At 46.7% G+C, this 17,096-nt stretch overlaps 1 protein-coding gene across 2 annotated transcripts in view; it reads right to left on the reverse strand.

Annotated features, from left to right (window-relative positions):
- Positions 1-16,593, reverse strand: part of NARS2 (asparaginyl-tRNA synthetase 2, mitochondrial) — a 38,013-nt gene extending 21,420 nt beyond the window's left edge. Inside the window, exons 1-6 of one of the 2 annotated variants that reach the window (XM_033146025.1) lie at positions 16,504-16,593; positions 15,301-15,479; positions 14,544-14,653; positions 12,170-12,290; positions 9,847-9,987; positions 5,929-6,009 (exon numbers count right to left, since the gene is read on the reverse strand). In XM_033146025.1, coding sequence (XP_033001916.1) covers positions 5,929-6,009; positions 9,847-9,987; positions 12,170-12,290; positions 14,544-14,653; positions 15,301-15,444 — 597 coding nt within the window. In that variant the 5' untranslated portion in view covers positions 15,445-15,479; positions 16,504-16,593. Of the gene's footprint in view, positions 1-5,928; positions 6,010-9,846; positions 9,988-12,169; positions 12,291-14,543; positions 14,654-15,300; positions 15,480-16,104; positions 16,179-16,503 lie in introns of those variants that run through there. The other variant, XM_033146026.1, reaches the window with a different exon arrangement.
- Positions 16,594-17,096: the final 503 nt, after the last annotated feature.

The raw sequence follows: 17,096 nt of genomic DNA on the forward strand, positions 1-17,096 counted from the left end.
GTGTAAGCGTTGTTATGGGAGGGTAGTACCACCGGCGGGAGAATTGAGGGGTAGTTTGTCTACCTTTGGTCTGTGCCCTGAACTGAGCTCTCACCTGTGGCTCCTAGAAGCTGTCAGCGTGTGACAGCAGCCACACCCCAGGAACGGCTTGGACTGGCCAGCTAAACCAGGTGAGGGTAGCCGATGGGTATCAAACCCTCGGTGAGTTAGGGACTTCCCACGTGTACAAAGACGGGCTGCGGCAGATTGAGCAGATGAGACCACGAGGGAGACCAAAGGTCAAGAAGGTGGTTTCTGCACGTGCTGTAGAGGGAAGTGAGGGGCAGGTGGGGCTCGTCCACCTGGGACAGGAGCCCATCAAGGAGAGGGAAAACTCTGATCCCAAACCTCTGCTGCCTTGCAGAATATCTTTGGGAGAAGTAAAGGCTAAGGGGTAAACTAAAAAAAGAAAAAAAGATTAAGTCCAGTCAAAGGCGACTATGGGGTTGCGGCGCTCATCTCGCTTTCAGGCTGAGGGAACCAGCGTTTGTCCACAGACAGCTTTCTGGGTCATGTAGCCAGCAGGACTAAACCGCTTCTGGCGCAACAGGACACCGTGGTGGAAACCAGAGCTCATGGAAACGCCGTTCACTTTCCCACCGCAGCGGTACCTATTTATCTACTCGCACTGGTGTGCTTTCAGACTGCTAGTTTGGCAGGAGCTGGGACAGAGCAAAGGGAGCTCACTCCGTTGCGGGGATTCGAACCGCCGACCTCCCGATCGGCAAGCCCAAGAGGATCAGTGGTTTAGAGTGACCACAGCGCCACCCGTGTCTCTTTTGGGGTAAACCCTACACAAATTCAGAGCGGGGTCCCTTAGGCAGTTGGATGGCGCCTTGTGTGCCTCCTTCCGGCAACTCCTGCAGCCAAGCTGGCGCCAAACGCCTTGCTCTGCTTTCCTTTGGACCCCATCGGCGAGGCCGGGGGGGGGGGAGGTCTTGTCATATGGGCAGCCCAGAGCCTCCATGCACACTGCCCAGGTTTGCGCCCTGGGAAGGTCACTTCGTTGCTGCTATCGGAGCAGTTTGACTTCACCCCCGGAGGCGCACTCCATTGTCTCTCAAGGCAGATGGCTGCCAACAAGCAAGCAAGCAGCGTTCAAGCTAAGTTCATTGCAGTGCTTGATCGCATCACCTTGCCGACAAAGGTCCGTATAGTTAAAGCTATGGTTTTCCCAGTAGTAATGTACGGAAGTGAGAGCTGGACCATAAAGAAGACTGATCGCTAAAGAATTGATGCTTTTGAATTATGGTGCTGGAGGAGACTCTTGAGAGTCCCATGGAAATCGGCCCTGAGTGCTCACTGGAAGAACAGATCCTGAAACTCAGAAAAATAATTCCGGGTTTGCGTTACTCAAGAGTAAGGTAACCCGAGGGTCTACTATATTAGGATTCCTGGTAATCCCCTTTAAAAAGAATAGACATGGCACAATCTCGTGTAAAATATTATAAAAGTTTACTAACGCATTCAGTTCACAAATGGATCCCTCAAGGCAGACTTAGGTTACAATGTATATACACGAGGAACTACCCCATATGGGGGTTAGTCCCAGTGACTGCAGAGAGGCTCTCACTGCTGCTCAAACGTCAAAAGCAAGATGGAGAAGAAGGAAGTGTGCTGCCTGCCTTGCCCCTTTGTTACCTGGGCAGGTAAAGTCACACCCACCTCTAGTCACCTCTAGTTTGTCCCAGCTCAGGAGGACACAGGAAGCAACTACATTGTTTGTAACTGTTTAAAATGACAGATTTCTGGCGTGCCATATTTCCAAGAGTGACAACCCAGACAAAGTTATTGAGCTTTAATTATTATTATTTTTAAAAAGCACAAAACCACCCTAGTTGCCATACATCTGGGTTTTCCTGGACATTTTGCCGATTCAACAACAATCCACCCAGTCGCCATTTTGACTGTCTGGGAAAACCTGGGCATATGGCAGCCCTAAGCATGCTTCCAGTGCTCACTGGAAGGACTGATCCTGAAGCTGAGGCTCCAATACTTTGGCCACCTCATGAGAAGAGAAGACTCCCTGGGAAAGACCCTGGTGTTGGGAAAGATGGAGGGCACAAGGAGAAGGGGACGACAGAGGATGAGATGGTTGGACAGTGTTCTCGAAGCTACTAACATGAGTTTGGCCAAACTGCGGGAGGCAGTGAAGGATAGGCGTGCCTGGCGTGCTCTGGTCCATGGGGTCACGAAGGGTCGGACACGACTGAATGACTGAACAACAACAACATCCGTAGAAGACCTTTTAACTCTGGCTGCATGCGTTTGGTTCATGTTTAAGAAGAGCGTCGGTTTTCTACTTGCCGACAAGTAAAAAGCTACTTTCAACACAAACTGCCCTGTCCACTCTCCATCCAGGCAAGCAAAAGGCACCATCAGAGTTCAAGAACACATTCCAGTCGAGCCAAAACAGAGCGGGACCAGTGAGGGGATGAAGTCCAGGCACAGTACAGTAATTTTCTTTTAGTAAGTTTTTATTGAAGATTCTCCTTTGTTACAAAACAAACAAACACAAGGGGAAAGTACAGACGGTGTCTCCATGTTCAATTTACAGAGACTTTTTAAAGAATTAATAGCCAAAATTTCGAGACCGGAGGGAGGGAAGGGAGCAGAAAAATGAAGAATTAAGGGGTCAACATTAGGATAAATAGGGGGAAATTTGATAAGGGTTAAAGAAATTTCAGAAGAAAGTAGGAGCTGAGGTTAGAGATCAAATATTAGGAGTTAAGTGTGTTATTATATGATCGTTTTTAAAAAGAAAAGGAGAAATTGTATTGAGATTAAGCAGAATTAGATTTGACTATGGTTGGAAAACTGGTAAAGAGGAAAGATAGTGAACTCAACTGGGGGGGGGATCTGAGGAAGTCAATATACAATGAAATTGAGGAAAGGAATAATGTCTGGGCTATGGGAAAGTGTCAGACCTAAGCAATGATTATTTGTATGTTAAATATGTTAAATTTGAAACGTTTAATATTAGCCCCTGTGAGAGAGGGGTTTGGAGAATTGCTTCCCTCAGTGGGGGGGGGGGAGAATGGAAAATTTAACTGATTATGTAATATGCTTAAAATTGTTAAGATCAATAAAATATATTTTTAAAAAAATTTAGAGTTCGTTTACATTGGGTATGAGACACTATCGTCATAGACATTGTGCGGCTGAGGGGAAAGTTTTTGTGCAGGGTTCTTGTGTCGGCGTCATCTGGGTAGGCCCTTTATTTACATATCTATTTCTCTTTATTGGCGTTGCGAGAATTTGGAGGGTTCGGAACCTGGTTGGTTGCCTTCGGTTGGTTGCGGTACGGTTCGTTTGCATGTGTGAGGTTGTGGGGAGGCTGTAGGGTCAGATTAGCCATATTGATTCGTAGGCTGTCGGGGAGGGGACAGGTGTAATGAATCAGATCTAAGTTAGGGGATATTCAGAAACCCACAGTGTTTTAGGAGTTAATGGGCACCCCAGTTTGAGTGGCAGATACCCTTTGGGAGGCGGGACCTTCCGCTCTTTAAAAGGAGGGAGCGGCCATTAGTGTGAGGGGAGAGTGGTGACTGGAAGGAGGAGGGTGTGGGGCCAGGTTAGGTTTAGGTTAGGTTAGGTTAGGATCGTTGAAGATGTGTATATGTTGCTGAAAGAAAGAGTTTACACTGTTAGGAAACTAAGCTTATGAACCAACACTGAAACCGTTATGCTCTGTAAGAAATAAAGACCTCTTATTGTTGAGCTAAGAAAATATCGTCGTTCATTTGGTCCAGCGAGTTATATAGGCTCTTGAGGAGGTGAACTCAGGGAAAGGACAAAACTAAACTGAAGGGGGATAGTTTGTGTCTTGGAGTTCCCTCAGGAGGGGCTAGCGGGCGGAAACCCTGGTATTGCCACAGAGTTGCTAAGAGGGCTTAGCCAACTGATATAGTGAGAGGATCTAATAGAGAGACCCCGAACTGTAGGCAAAGGAGAGGTTAACCCCTGAAGCCCAGAGCAGAAGATATAACCGGCCACGGCCGCTGGACAGGAAAACTCCTGTTACTAAGAAATTCCCAGATTATTAATCAAAGGGAAGTGAAATAACAGTCGGACCTCAGAGGGACAGGTGGGGTGCATTGTAGTTTGACCCAGAACACCTGATTAAAAATTCACTTAGTAACAAGGGGAGAGTCCGAAGTGGAGGTTCGTCGCAACAGGTCATTGTACTGTGTTGTACATTTGATAAAGGGGATCCACGACGAGGTGCTCCTTCACTTCTCCCTGTGCTAGTTTAAATTTGTTGGTTTGGAAGGCTAGACGGAGAGAATTCGACTCCTGGGTCCGATTTCCCCCACCCCAAGATCAAGCTTCTTAATGTAGCTTTAAAAACCTAATGCTACCCACAAAATACCTGTTACTTTTCACATCCTCAAAGGGGAATGGATGGCAGATGGCTTCAGTAAATCCTCTCTGCTTATGGGGGGAAAGCACTGTCAATGCACAACAGAAAAGCTTGGAGCAGGGGGAGGCTTTGGAGACCAACTCGAGGGATAAAGAACCACCCTTGAGTCAATACCTGTTTTGTGCTTCCCTCTAAGTGATATAACAATGATTCCCTTTGATGTCCGCCTTCCTGGTTCTCTCCTTCAAGCTCTAAGGAGGCATTTGGCTTTAGGGCAAACAAAAAAAGGTTTCATTTGCTACCAAGCTTTTTTATTCTTGCTGGAATTTCGCCCCTCCTCCTGCAAAAGGGGCACAGAGGCAGGGATCACCGCCCCCCTTCGCTCACCCCATGGGATACCTGCGAAGGTGCCCCCGGAGGGATTTCGGAGGAGACGCTCACTGTGATGTGTCACACCTCGATGCTCTTCAAAATATGTTGATCATAGAATCATAGAATCGTAAGAGTTGGAAGAGACCACAAGGGCCATCTAGTCCAACCCCCTGCCAAGCAGGAAACACCACCAAAGCATTCCTGACAGATGGCTGTCAAGCCTCCGCTTAAAGACCTCCAAAGAAGGAGACTCCACCACACTCCTTGGTAGCAAATTCCACTGCCGAACAGCTCTCACTGTCAGGAAGTTCTTCCTAATGTTTAGGTGGAATCTTCTTGTAGTTTGAATCCATTGCCCCGTGTCCGCTTCTCTGGAGCAGCAGAGATCAACCTTTCTCCTTCCTCTATATGACATCCTTTCATGTATTTGAACATGGCTATCATATCACCCCTTAACCTTCTCTTCTCCAGGCTAAACATACCCAGCTCCCTAAGCCGTTCCTCATAAGGCATTGTTTCCAGGCCTTTGACCATTTTGGTTGCCCTCTTCTGGACATGTTCCAGCTTGTCAGTATCCTTCTTGAACTGTGGTGCCCAGAACTGGACACAGTATTCCAGGTGAGGTCTGACCAGAGCGGAATACAGTGGTAGTATTACTTCCCTTGATCTAGATGCTATACTCCTATTGATGCAGCCCAGAATTGCATTGGCTTTTTTAGCTGCTGCATCACACTTTTGACTCATGTCAAGTTTATGGTCTACCAAGACTCCTAGATCCTTTTCACATGTACTGCTCTCAAGCCAGGTGTCACCCATCCTGTTGATGTTGATGCTTCCCTAGGTTTCAAAACCAGCTTGTCATGTGACACTATTGCTGGTGGGAAACACACACACACACACACACACACACACACACATGCACAAGACTACTGGCACAAAGACTAAACCAAAAATGAGGGAAACATCTGCACGTGGAACAAGTCAGGTGGGGTTTTGGGATCCTGTACCAAGAGAAGAAAAAGTCAATCCCCAAAGAGGTTGGGTGGGCATCTGCCAGGGATGCTTTAGTTGAGATTCCTGAATTGCAGGGGGTTGGACTAGATGACCCTCGGGATCCCTTCCAACTCTCCAGTTCTGGCTTATTTATTGCTTACCTCAACTTGAAAGATTTCCCCGGCTCCTTCACAGTCGTTTGAAGTAATTATCGGCGTGTGAACATGCAAGTATCCGTTATCCTTAAAATAAAATAAAAAAGTGATTAGAGAAGGAGGAAAAGTTACAAGTTACTGATGGACGACTTGAGTGTCTGCCCAGATAAAAGACTGAATGTGGCATAGTGGTTAGAGTATTGGGACCAGAGTTCAGATCCCCACTCACCTATGAAGCTTACTGGGTAAACTTGGGCCAGCCTCTAACTCTCAGGCTAACCTACCTCTCAGGGTTGTGGTGGGGATTAAATAAGGAGGGGGAAAGAACCATGTACATAGGTCCCCTTGAGCTCCTTGGAGGTAAGGTGGAAGAGAAATGTAATTTAAAGAGGGCGGGGAGACATGCAGGCTCAGATTATCCAAACATCCACTTGCAAACTAACCGCTTTCAAACAGGATACTTGGAGAATAAGCAGGCAACAGGATGCGAGACTAGGGAGGTCTTTGGTCTCATTCATCATGGCCCTCCTTACATTCGCCTCCATTGTTTGCCATCAGTAGACAGCGATTCAGAGGTAGACTGCCATTAAAGCTGGAGGCTCCATTTAGCCACCATGGCTTGTAGCCAAATGCCTTAGACTTCCCAGAATGCTGGCTATTATTAAAAAAACAGGAGGCCAGAGGAGATGGAGCCTTGGCCTGATCCAGCAGGGCTTTTTTTGTGCCAAGGGAGACACACCCATCAGTGGAGAGTGGCTGGATTTTAAATGCAGCATTGCCAAGACTCTGGAATAACTTCCCAGAGGAAGTCCACTTCTATGTCTCCCCTGGGTCTTTCCAAAAAATGCAAACATGCCTCTCTCTCTCTGGTCACTCCTTGCAAATCAGCCCCCGCCCCAATGTGCATTTGGCTTTGATTTTTTAAAGTTCATTTTTTTGCACTGGAGACATTTTGAATGCTTTGATTACCATCCTGAACCTCAGGCATTTAGATAAATTGTTCTTAAAGAAAAAATATTTTTGTGCGTATCTCTTCCAACTCTGCAATTCAAGGATACTTCCCCACACAAACACAGATCTCTAGGAGGTCTGGCAAAGCCTTATACAGAGAGCCAAGGCCATTAGTCCTTCTCCTTCTTTGGCGTTCCCTCCTAGACGAGTAAGATTGTCTTCCAAAACAGAGGGTTTTTTTTATCAGTGAGTCCGTAAGTGACTGTGGAGGCCAATTCTGGATCCACACCTCCTTCCACAGTGGGGACATTGGTTTCCGGGTGGGAGCTGATCACGGTGAGGGTTTGCCAAGCGTGCCTTCCTCTTAGCATGTTTCTCCCTTTTGTCCTGAGTTCGAGCGTCTTCAAAGCCGATGACACCTTAATACTGTCTACACTGACTGGCAGTGAATCTATAGGGTTTCAGGCAGGGAGACTTTCACAGGCCTACCTGGGAGATGCCAGGGGTTGAACCTGGGTAAAGGTAAAAAGGTAAAGGACCCCTGGACCTTTCAAAGTCCAGTCAAAGGCAACTATGGGGTTTTGGCGCTCATCTCACTTTCAGGCCGAGAGAGCCGGCGTTTGTCCACAGACAGCTTTCCGGGTCATGTGGTCAGCAGGACCAAACCGCTTCTGGCGCAACGGGACACCGTGACAGAAACCAGAGCGTACGGAAACGCTGTTTACCTTCCCGCCAGAGGGGTACCTATTTATCTACTTGCACTGGCGTGCTTTCAAACTGCTAGGTTGGCTGAAGCTGGGACTGAGCAACGGGAGCTCACCCCGTCACGGGGATTCGAACTGCCAACCTTCCAATCGGCAAGTCCAAGAGGCTCAGTGGTTTAAACCACAGCGCCACGTGCGTCCCTTCTTCTTCTTCTTCTTCTTATTATTATTATGCAAGGTAGATGCTCCCCCACTGAACGACAGCCCTTCTCCAAGGCAGTACCTGGTATGCTGCCTTTATAAGGCATCCTATTTCTTTTTACCTCTATCACATCTGAACCCCCCCCTTTTTTGGTTATGCTTAGTGCCTTCCCTATATGGCAAGAAGTACTGCATTACAGCAATTGATTCAAACTTTGCAATTGCCTATGTCTAAATTAGCAAGTGGTCACGAAAAGACGCCTGCTTCTTGGGAGAAAAGCAATGACAAACGTAGACAGCATCTTAAAAAGCACGGACATCACCTTGCCGACAAAGGTCTGTGTAGTTAAAGCTATGGTTTTCCCAGTAGTAATGTACGGAAGTGAGAGCTGGACCATAAAGAAGGCTGATCGCCGAAGAATTGATGCTTTTGAATTATGGTGCTGAAGGAGACACTTGAGAGTCCCATGGACTGCAAGAAGATCAAACCTATCCATTCTCAAAGAAATCAGCCCTGGGTGCTCACTGGAAGGACAGATCCTGAAGTTGAGGCTCCAGTACTTTGGCCACCTCATGAGAAGAGAAGACTCCCTAGAAAAGACCCTGATGTTGGGAAAGATGGAGGGCACAAGGAGAAGGGGACGACAGAGGATGAGATGGTTGGACAGTGTTCTCGAAGCTACTAACATGAGTTTGGCCAAACTGTGAGAGACAATGAAGGATAGGCGTGCCTGGTGTGCTCTGGTCCATGGGGTCACGAAGAGTCGGACACGACTGAACGACTGAACAACAACAAAATCAGCAAGCATGCTTATTTCGAAAAACTTATACACTACTTGATTGTAAAAAAATACAAAAAAACAAAAACAAAACCTCAAAGTGGTTATGAAAAGGCTAAAGCAAAGTCTCTGGTGCAGGAAGACTGAAAACCAGGAGCTGAAGGCATTTCAGGAATCACTTGAAAATAAAATCTGTTTCTTCCGGATATGCCGAAGAAGTTGGATAATTTATGTATGCCTGCAATGACAGCAGCAAGAATGAACAGAAATGGAAAGGGGATGAAGGAAGAATTAAAATTATTAAAATGACGGGAGTCTGCAGAACTGGCAAAGCTAACCGCAAAGATTGGAGATCAAAAATGACGATACATTCATTGAGGATTGGAAGCCGTTTGTAGAATATCTAAAGGACTATTATCGCTGCATGAAAACGCGAGCATGATTTTGAAATATGAGCAACAGCAGAAAAACATTAAGACTAATAATCTAGGGTGTTTATATGGAGTGCTGTAAGTCAAAATATGCAGCATTTGAAGGATAAACATAGAACACCATGGAAGGGGGTGGGGTGGGAAGTCAATGGATAAATAAACACACAAATACTGCCACCCAGTGGTCAGAGACTGCATACTATCTTCCATTTTTTTTTACACATCACTTGGGAAGACAGGCACTTAATGCCCAGGGGCGGAGGAAGGCTCCGCGCTACCTGGGGCGGTGAAAGGAGACGCCCCTGGGGGCGGGGCGTCGTGACGTCACATTCTGATGTCGTGACGGAGTGTGCCTGCGCGAAATGTCGCACAGATGCACTCCCCGCCGATTGCGCACGGCAGCCCCACGAGCTGCCTTTTCGCTCTGCGGCTCAAAAGGGGGCACTCCGTTGTCGGGCCGTGCGCTGCTGCTCCTGGGGTGATGGAGGGAGCGGCGGCACGTGGGAGTGGTGGGAGGGGCCGCTGCTTGTCACCCGCATGCGCCGCCGTTCGCTCCGTCGCCCCGGGAGCAGCAGCACTGCACAGACAGGGTGCCGGGCGGCGGGGCTCCGCTTGGGGAGTGGCGGGAGGGGCCGCCGCTTGTCACCCCCCCGGCTGCGTACCTTTCCCTTTTGTTACCTGGGCAGGTAAGGCCACACCCACCTCTAGTCACATGCAAGAAGTATGTCCCAGCCCAGGAGGAGGAAACAGGAAGTTTTCAAAAGGCTGGACCAAACATCCCCTTGCATGTCCACTCTAGGAAAACAAGGAATGTTGTACTTGACGGCTATCTATGTATCACATCCCACACAGGGTTACCTTGAAAAAGGAGTGAATTGCAGCCGTGGCTTCGCTGCGGAGTCTCATGAGGGCGCCCAAGGAATTGGTTCTGCATCGGACGTGAGGGAACTGCCTGAGGTAATCCAGTGGGTGATGGGTTTTGTACTTCAGTGGGAATGCCTGGATGGGGGAAGAGACGACAGAGTAAGCTCAACTTCACGACTCGCTTGCATCCCCTAGAGAAAAGGCGAAATGGACAGATGGACAAAATGAGCGATTAACAAGGAAAAAAGAACCTCAACGTTCAACTTTCCGAAAACATTTATTTCTAGGCAGCTGGGAATTCTGTCGTAAAAATTTGACTGAATTTACTCACATAGCTATACATTAGCTCCCTTTGCAAAGCATGGTACAATAACTGATATAAATCTTCATCTAAAGATCAATAATAATTATCAATTATTTCTGAGTAAGAATCATTATTAGAGACGTGTTCCCATCTAAGAAGTAAAAAAAATCAAAATGGTGTAAGACCAAACAATCACACTCAGGGCCAGTTTAGGGAGAAGATGGGCTGGATTTTCAATTTACGATCCTCTTTTTAAAAATATATATTTTTAATTATGATTCTGTCATTCCTGTATTGGTTTGCTGGTCTCACTGATGCCGTTGTGTTAGTTTTTAATAGTTTAGATATGGATGTTTGCTATTTGAAAATTGTTTTGTATTTGTTGTGAGCTACCTTGAGAAAACTATGTCTTGAAAGGCGGGATAGAAATCTCTGAAATGAAAGAACAACGCAAAGGGAATGCTCACCAAAAAAGGAGAAATAATTTCTGAGTCATCAAAGTCAATAAGCTCATGTTTATTCACTCTTAATTTGAATTCATTCTGTTTGGCTCTTTCAGCACACTGACCAGCAGGCTGGGAGCTCGCTCGGACGCTGTACCCCTGAGCCTCAACCATTTCAAATAATATACCCTGGGAAAACCAAAGTGAAGACCTGTACAGTTTAAAATATGGCTTAGCAGCCGTAATCCTGTACAAATTCTCTCCAAAATAAGTCCTGCTGTGTTTAATGAGGTTGACTCTCAGGGAAACAGGCATCAGGTTGCAGCTTGAGATTCCAACAATGACAAAAAAGGATAAATTTAGGCATATCCTGCAGTTGGGAAGAGCTGCACTTACTGCTGCAGATTTCATATGCAGTGGACTTGGAAAAGGGTAAAAGAGTATTGGGAAATGATCCATAATGAATCGAAAAAAATGTTTAAAAGTACCTTCCCCCCCAAACCCAGAGTCCTTTCTGTTGGGGATAATTCAGACTGAAATTCCCAGGTGTCAAAAAAGGTTATTTCTGTATGCCACTACTGGAGCTTGTGTTTTGTTAGCCCCAAAATGGAAAACAAGCGAGGTCCCAACCAAAGAAGAACGGCCACTTAAGCTGACAGAATATGCGCAGCTTGCATATAGAGAAAGAGAACAAGATGAACATACGTTCAGAGAAGATTGGGAAACGTTTATTGAATACATGGGAAATAACTGTACAGCTGAAAACGCTGGCAGTGTTAAGATAAATTCAGCAGTGTAAATATGTTGTGATGGATGTAATAATGGAATGCTGAATTGTATAGTTTCTGTAAAATACGCAGGGTTTTAAGATATGTAAAATGAACCATGGAAAGAGAAGAAGGCAAGTCATTGATATCTTAAGGATGTAAAAGTGAATACTTTTAAATTGTAAAATAGAAAATTTAATTATATATATAGAGAGAGAAATCAGCCCTGAGTTCTCACTGGAAGGACAGATCCTGAAGCTGAGGCTCCAGTACTCTGGCCACCTCATGAGAAGAGAAGACTCCCTGGAAAAGACCCTGATGTTGGGAAAGATGGAGGGCACAAGGAGAAGGGGACGACAAAGGACGAGACGGTTGGACAAAGTGGCCAGTGTGGTGTAGTGGTTAAGAGCGGTAGACTCGTAATCTGGTGAACTGGGTTCACGTCTCCACTCCTCCACATGCAGCTGCTGGGTGACCTTGGGCTAGTCACACTTCTCTGAAGTCTCTCAGCCCCACTCACCTCACAGAGTGTTTGTTGTGGGGGGAGGAAGGGAAAGGAGAATGTTAGCTGCTTTGAGACTCCTTCGGGTAGTGATAAAACGGGATATCAAATCCAAACTCTTCTTCTCAAAGCTACTAACATGAGTTTGGCCAAACTGCGAGAGGCAGTGAAGGATAGGCGTGCCTGGCGTGCTCTGGTCCATGGGGTCACGAAGAGTCGGACACGACTAAACAACAACAACAACAACACACACACACACACACACACAGAGAGAGAGAGAGAGAGAGAGAGATGCACTTACCAGGATATCGCAAGGTCCCACCACACGAATGTTCTCTGCAGCCAGCTCGACATTTTGCCGTTTGTGAGGACTTTTTATCAGTTTCCCTTGGACCTCGACTGAACTTCCGAACGTCAGCTCGCTGGGGGAAGGCAATCAACGGCTCATAATGTGAATTTAAGACACTCAGGCCACTTTCATATCGTGCATACTATTATTTTTAAAAAAAGAGATTTTATTGAAGCTTTTCCATAACATGATAAAATAAGAGAAACTAATCTAAGTAAAAACAAAAGCAAAGAGAGAAAGAAAAGAAAACACCTAAGGAACAGGGAAGAAACTATGGGGAAAAGATTTAAAAATTACCGCATGTTACACACTGAAGGAATCTTTTTTTAATGAAAATGATATATAGGTGGCATTGAACACCAAGTAAATAAGCTAAGATGTTTAAAACTGATAGCTGTTGGAAATGTAAAGAAAAAGAAGGCACCTTTTATCATATGTGGCGGGCATGCAAAAAGGTTAAAAACTTATGGGAAATGATATTTAATGAGTTTGGGGGGGGGGGGAAATGTTTGAATAGATGTTCGTCAAAACCCCAGAAGCTTCTCTTTCAGGTATAACAGATGCAAACATACCCAGGGATCACAACTCACATTTTGTGTATGTTATTACAGCAGCACGACTGGTTTATGCTCAGAAGTGGAGGGAAGATACAATACCAACAATGGAAGAAGGAAGTTAATAAAATAGATAGAAATGGCAAGACTGAAAAAATAGAATAAGAGATCAGGATGAAAAAAAAAACATTTGAGGAAGGTTGGAAATGTGTTATGGAATACTGTATTTAGAGACATTGTAAACATATCAAGAAGTTAACAGTAACAGAATAAATTCAGAAGTAAATTAATAAATAATAATATATTTATTATTATTAATTATTATTATTTCTACCCCGCCCACACTGGGGAGCTTTCAACATTATAAACAGCGTAAAACTTCAACCATTAAGAACTTCGCTAAACAGGGCTGCCTTCAGGTGTCTTCTGAAAGTTCCCCATATACAGCTGAAACTCGAAAAATTAGAATATCATGGAAAAGTCCATTTATGTAAGCAATTGTTTTCATTAGCTACTGGAGTTTAATATATGAGATAGACTGATGACATGCAAAGCGAGATATGTCAAGCCTTTGCTTGTTATGATTGTGAAGATTATGGCGTACAGCTGATGAAAACCTGTATATATATATATATGTGTGTGTGTGTGTGTGTGTGTGTGTGTGTCAGGGGGCTGCCTCCACAAACAGGCAAGGAGTTGCCGGGGCTTTTGCAGTATCCCAGTCCCCGCCTCCGTTGCTAAGCAACTCCCCCCCTTCCACTGGAGAGATCAGCAGTCCTTCCAGTGGGGAGGGGGAGAGGGGATTGGAGAGTAGGAGTCAGGGCTCTGACAAGATAGCAGAGCCCTTGCATCAGGCTGAGGTAGGAAAAGAAACACCGCTTCCGTCTCCCCACTTGCGCAGGGGGGAAAGGCGCAGGGGGGGGGAGGCGCAGGTTCCGTGTCCCGCGCCTTTTATGCTGGGGAAGGAACCGGAAGGGGCCATTCCCGGACTCTGACGAAGGATGAGCTGGACGTTTTTGTAGCTGCACTGTAAATATCTGCACAATAAAGAAACTTAGTTTAGAAGTTTCTGCGTCAGCCTGGTTACTCATAAGCAGCCGCTAAAAAGCCATATATATATATATATATATATATATATATATATATATATATATATAATATGCCCTCCCATCAGATGTCAAGGAAATAAACAACTATCTGACTTTTAGATTATATATATATATATATATATATATATATATATACATATATATATTTATACATATATATATACACACACATACATACATACACAGACAGATAGATAGATAGATTTAAAAAGCTCAACAACTTTTGGGGTGTCCTGGTTTTTACTTTTTGAAATACGGCAACCCCAAGGTATAGTGAGAAATCAGAATATGTAGTGGAAAAGAATGTAATAGTATGCACCATGGAAGGAGGGGAAGGGGGGGTCAATATTAATTGCATGCTTTTTATATCTGAAATATTGTTATTGCTTCAATTTTAAATAAAAATGAAAAAATGGGGGGGGGGGAGAAATAAAACACCAAAGGGATAAAAAAACAGAAAAGAGAGAGAAAATAAACAAGGACTTCTGATTTCCCACCTGTCAGCTGCATAAAAGAAATTATTCAAAATATTCACTCTAGAATGACACCCACTAAAAAACTCGACACCCCCACTTACAACCTGAAGCGGGCACAGCCTATTCCCGGTTGCCAACTTGGCCGCATGCATGGGTGGCGGGCCCCAATTCAGGAAGTTCTGCCAACCTGGGTCCCAATCCTGGGTCAGCGACCACCTGCAGGTTCTCCAACGAAGAGCCGTCGTTCATGTGCACAAACAGAACGCCTTTCTGGGAGCGGACGGAACGGACCCAACCCTGGAAGCAGAGGAGAAAGAGAAAAACTCTTCCAAGATGTACAAAAATATACCAGGTGTTTGTTGGAGATGCGGTGAAACAGGAGGTGCCGTGTTTCATATATGGTGGAACTGCAGGAAGGTCAAAGGGTTCTGGAATGACCTGCACTAAGAACTAAAATTAACATTAAAGGCAAATTTCCCGAAAAACCAAGAAGCGTTCCTTCTGGGTATTACAGGCACGGACATCCCCAAGACTTTAAGGAAAATCTTTTTGTACGCAACGGCGGCTGCAAGGGTGCTTATTGGGACATATTGGGAAAATGACAAGCTCCCTACCAGAGCCGAATGGTTACTCAGATTGACAGAGTATGGGGAATTAGCCTCCATTTCGGAAAGAATCAGAGACAAGCCCAGACAGGAGTTCATTCTAGAATGGGATAATTTCAAGAATTATTTGAAAAGCAGCTGTAGCTTAACCACGGGAGTTGCAATGATTTCTGTCACAATAATACACAGGAAGGAAAATTCAAAGTGCTGGTGCTGATACCGAAATAGAAAAGAGAAACCTGGAGGGCCGCATCAGCCAGCCTGCATAGCCCAGAGCTCCTCAAGAGTAAGTAAGGACAGGCCTTCCAACTACCCCTCTCCCTTGCTTGCCGTACCCACCTGAACTTTAATGTCCTGCCCTGCCGGCTCTCGGACTTCCAGCGCTTCCCGAACTCGGAGCAGTTTGGGAGTTGCCACATGCTTGGGGCAGGGAGCAGAGGAACAGTGGCGAAGAACCAGGCGCGCGAAACGCGCCCCAAACATCCTTGCTCAGCTCCTTCTTTCAACCGCTTGCAACCCTGCAGAAAAACAAAACAAATCAAAACCTGAAATGCTCTTTATGAGGCCTAGGAAACTGCCTTATACAAAGCCAGACCATTGGCCCATCTATCTCAGTTGTGCCTGCACTGACTGGCAGCCGCTCTCCAGGCTTTCAGCCTGGGTTTGCCCCCAGCCGCCCTACCTGGCTATTGCACCTGGGACCTTCTGCATGCAAAGCAGGTGCCCTGGTGCTGAGCTGCATGCGGCCCTTTGCAAAATGCCTTAGGCAGAGCCTAGCCATTGCTCCACCTACCTCCGTAGTGCCTACACTGACTGGCAGCCGCTCTCCAGGCTTTCAGTCTGGGTTTGCCCCTAGCCGCCCTATTGCACCTGGGACCTTCTGCATGCAAAGCAGGTGCTCTGGTGCTGAGCTGCATGCGGCCCTTTGCAAAATGCCTTAGGCAGAGCTTAGCCATTGCTCCACCTACCTACGTAGCGCCTACACTGACTGGCAGCCGCTCTCCAGGCTTTCAGTCTGGGTTTGCCCCTAGCCGCCCTATTGCACCTGGGACCTTCTGCATGCAAAGCAGGTGCTCTGGTGCTGAGCTGCATGCGGCCCTTTGCAAAATGCCTTAGGCAGAGCTTAGCCATTGCTCCACCTACCTCCGTAGTGCCTGCACTGACTGGCAGCCGCTCTCCAGGCTTTCAGTCCGGGTTTGCCCCCAGCCGCCCTACCTGGCTATTGCACACGGGACCTTCTGCATGCAAAGCAGGTGCTCTGGTGCTGAGCCTTTTGCAAAATGCCTTAGGCAGAGCCTGACCATTGGCCCCTCCTATCTCAGTAGTGCCTGCACTGGCTGGCAGCATTCTCCGGGGTTTCAGACAGGGAGACTTTCCCAGCTCTGCCTGGGGTTGCTGGGGAATTGCACTTCTTCTGCACGCACGGCAGCTGCCCCACTGAGTTACAGCCCTTTCAACCACTGGGAAAGTTGTCCCAGCCACCTCTGCACAACGCTGGATCCCACCCCTTGCCATTTCCCAGCCTCCCCACCCCAAACTCACCTCTTCTGCTCCTTTTACCAGCTTGCTTCCAATTCTCCCCAATGCACGCAGACCAATCGGCTGCAAAGCATGCACCAAACGCATGCAACGCGCACCGCCCCGCCCCCCGTCTTCCCCTGATCTCCCCCTTCCTCCAGAAGGGTCGCCTCGCAGCCAATGAACGGAGGCTGCCGGTTTGCAAAAGCTCAGCCCATCGGAGACAGGGAACTCCTTGCGGAAGTTGGTCTCTATCTCGCTTTCTCTCCAGCGCAATGCATGACGGGAGCTGTAGTTCCAGGAGCTCAGAGCGCCTGCTTTCCTTTTCATTGGGAGCAGAGTGTTTTTTGGGGGTGCCACATGGGGATGCGGGCGGCGCCAGCGGCAGAGCCAGGAGAGCTGCTTTAAGCACGTCAAAAGCATTTTAAACATGCTTCCCCCCCCCCGCAGAAATAATTTTGATTAAAGATTTTGTTGAATTGTACAAAAGAGCATGCAACCTCTCCCCCCCCAGATCCTAGAGCAGGGGTCAGCAAACTTTTTAAGCCGTGGGCCGGTCCACCGTCCCTCAGACCATGTGGTGGGCCGGACTATATTTTTTTTTGGGGGGGGGATGA

The sequence above is a fragment of the Lacerta agilis genome, chromosome 4 (assembly GCF_009819535.1).
Source record: "Lacerta agilis isolate rLacAgi1 chromosome 4, rLacAgi1.pri, whole genome shotgun sequence".
In the NCBI taxonomy this organism is placed as follows: domain Eukaryota; kingdom Metazoa; phylum Chordata; class Lepidosauria; order Squamata; family Lacertidae; genus Lacerta; species Lacerta agilis.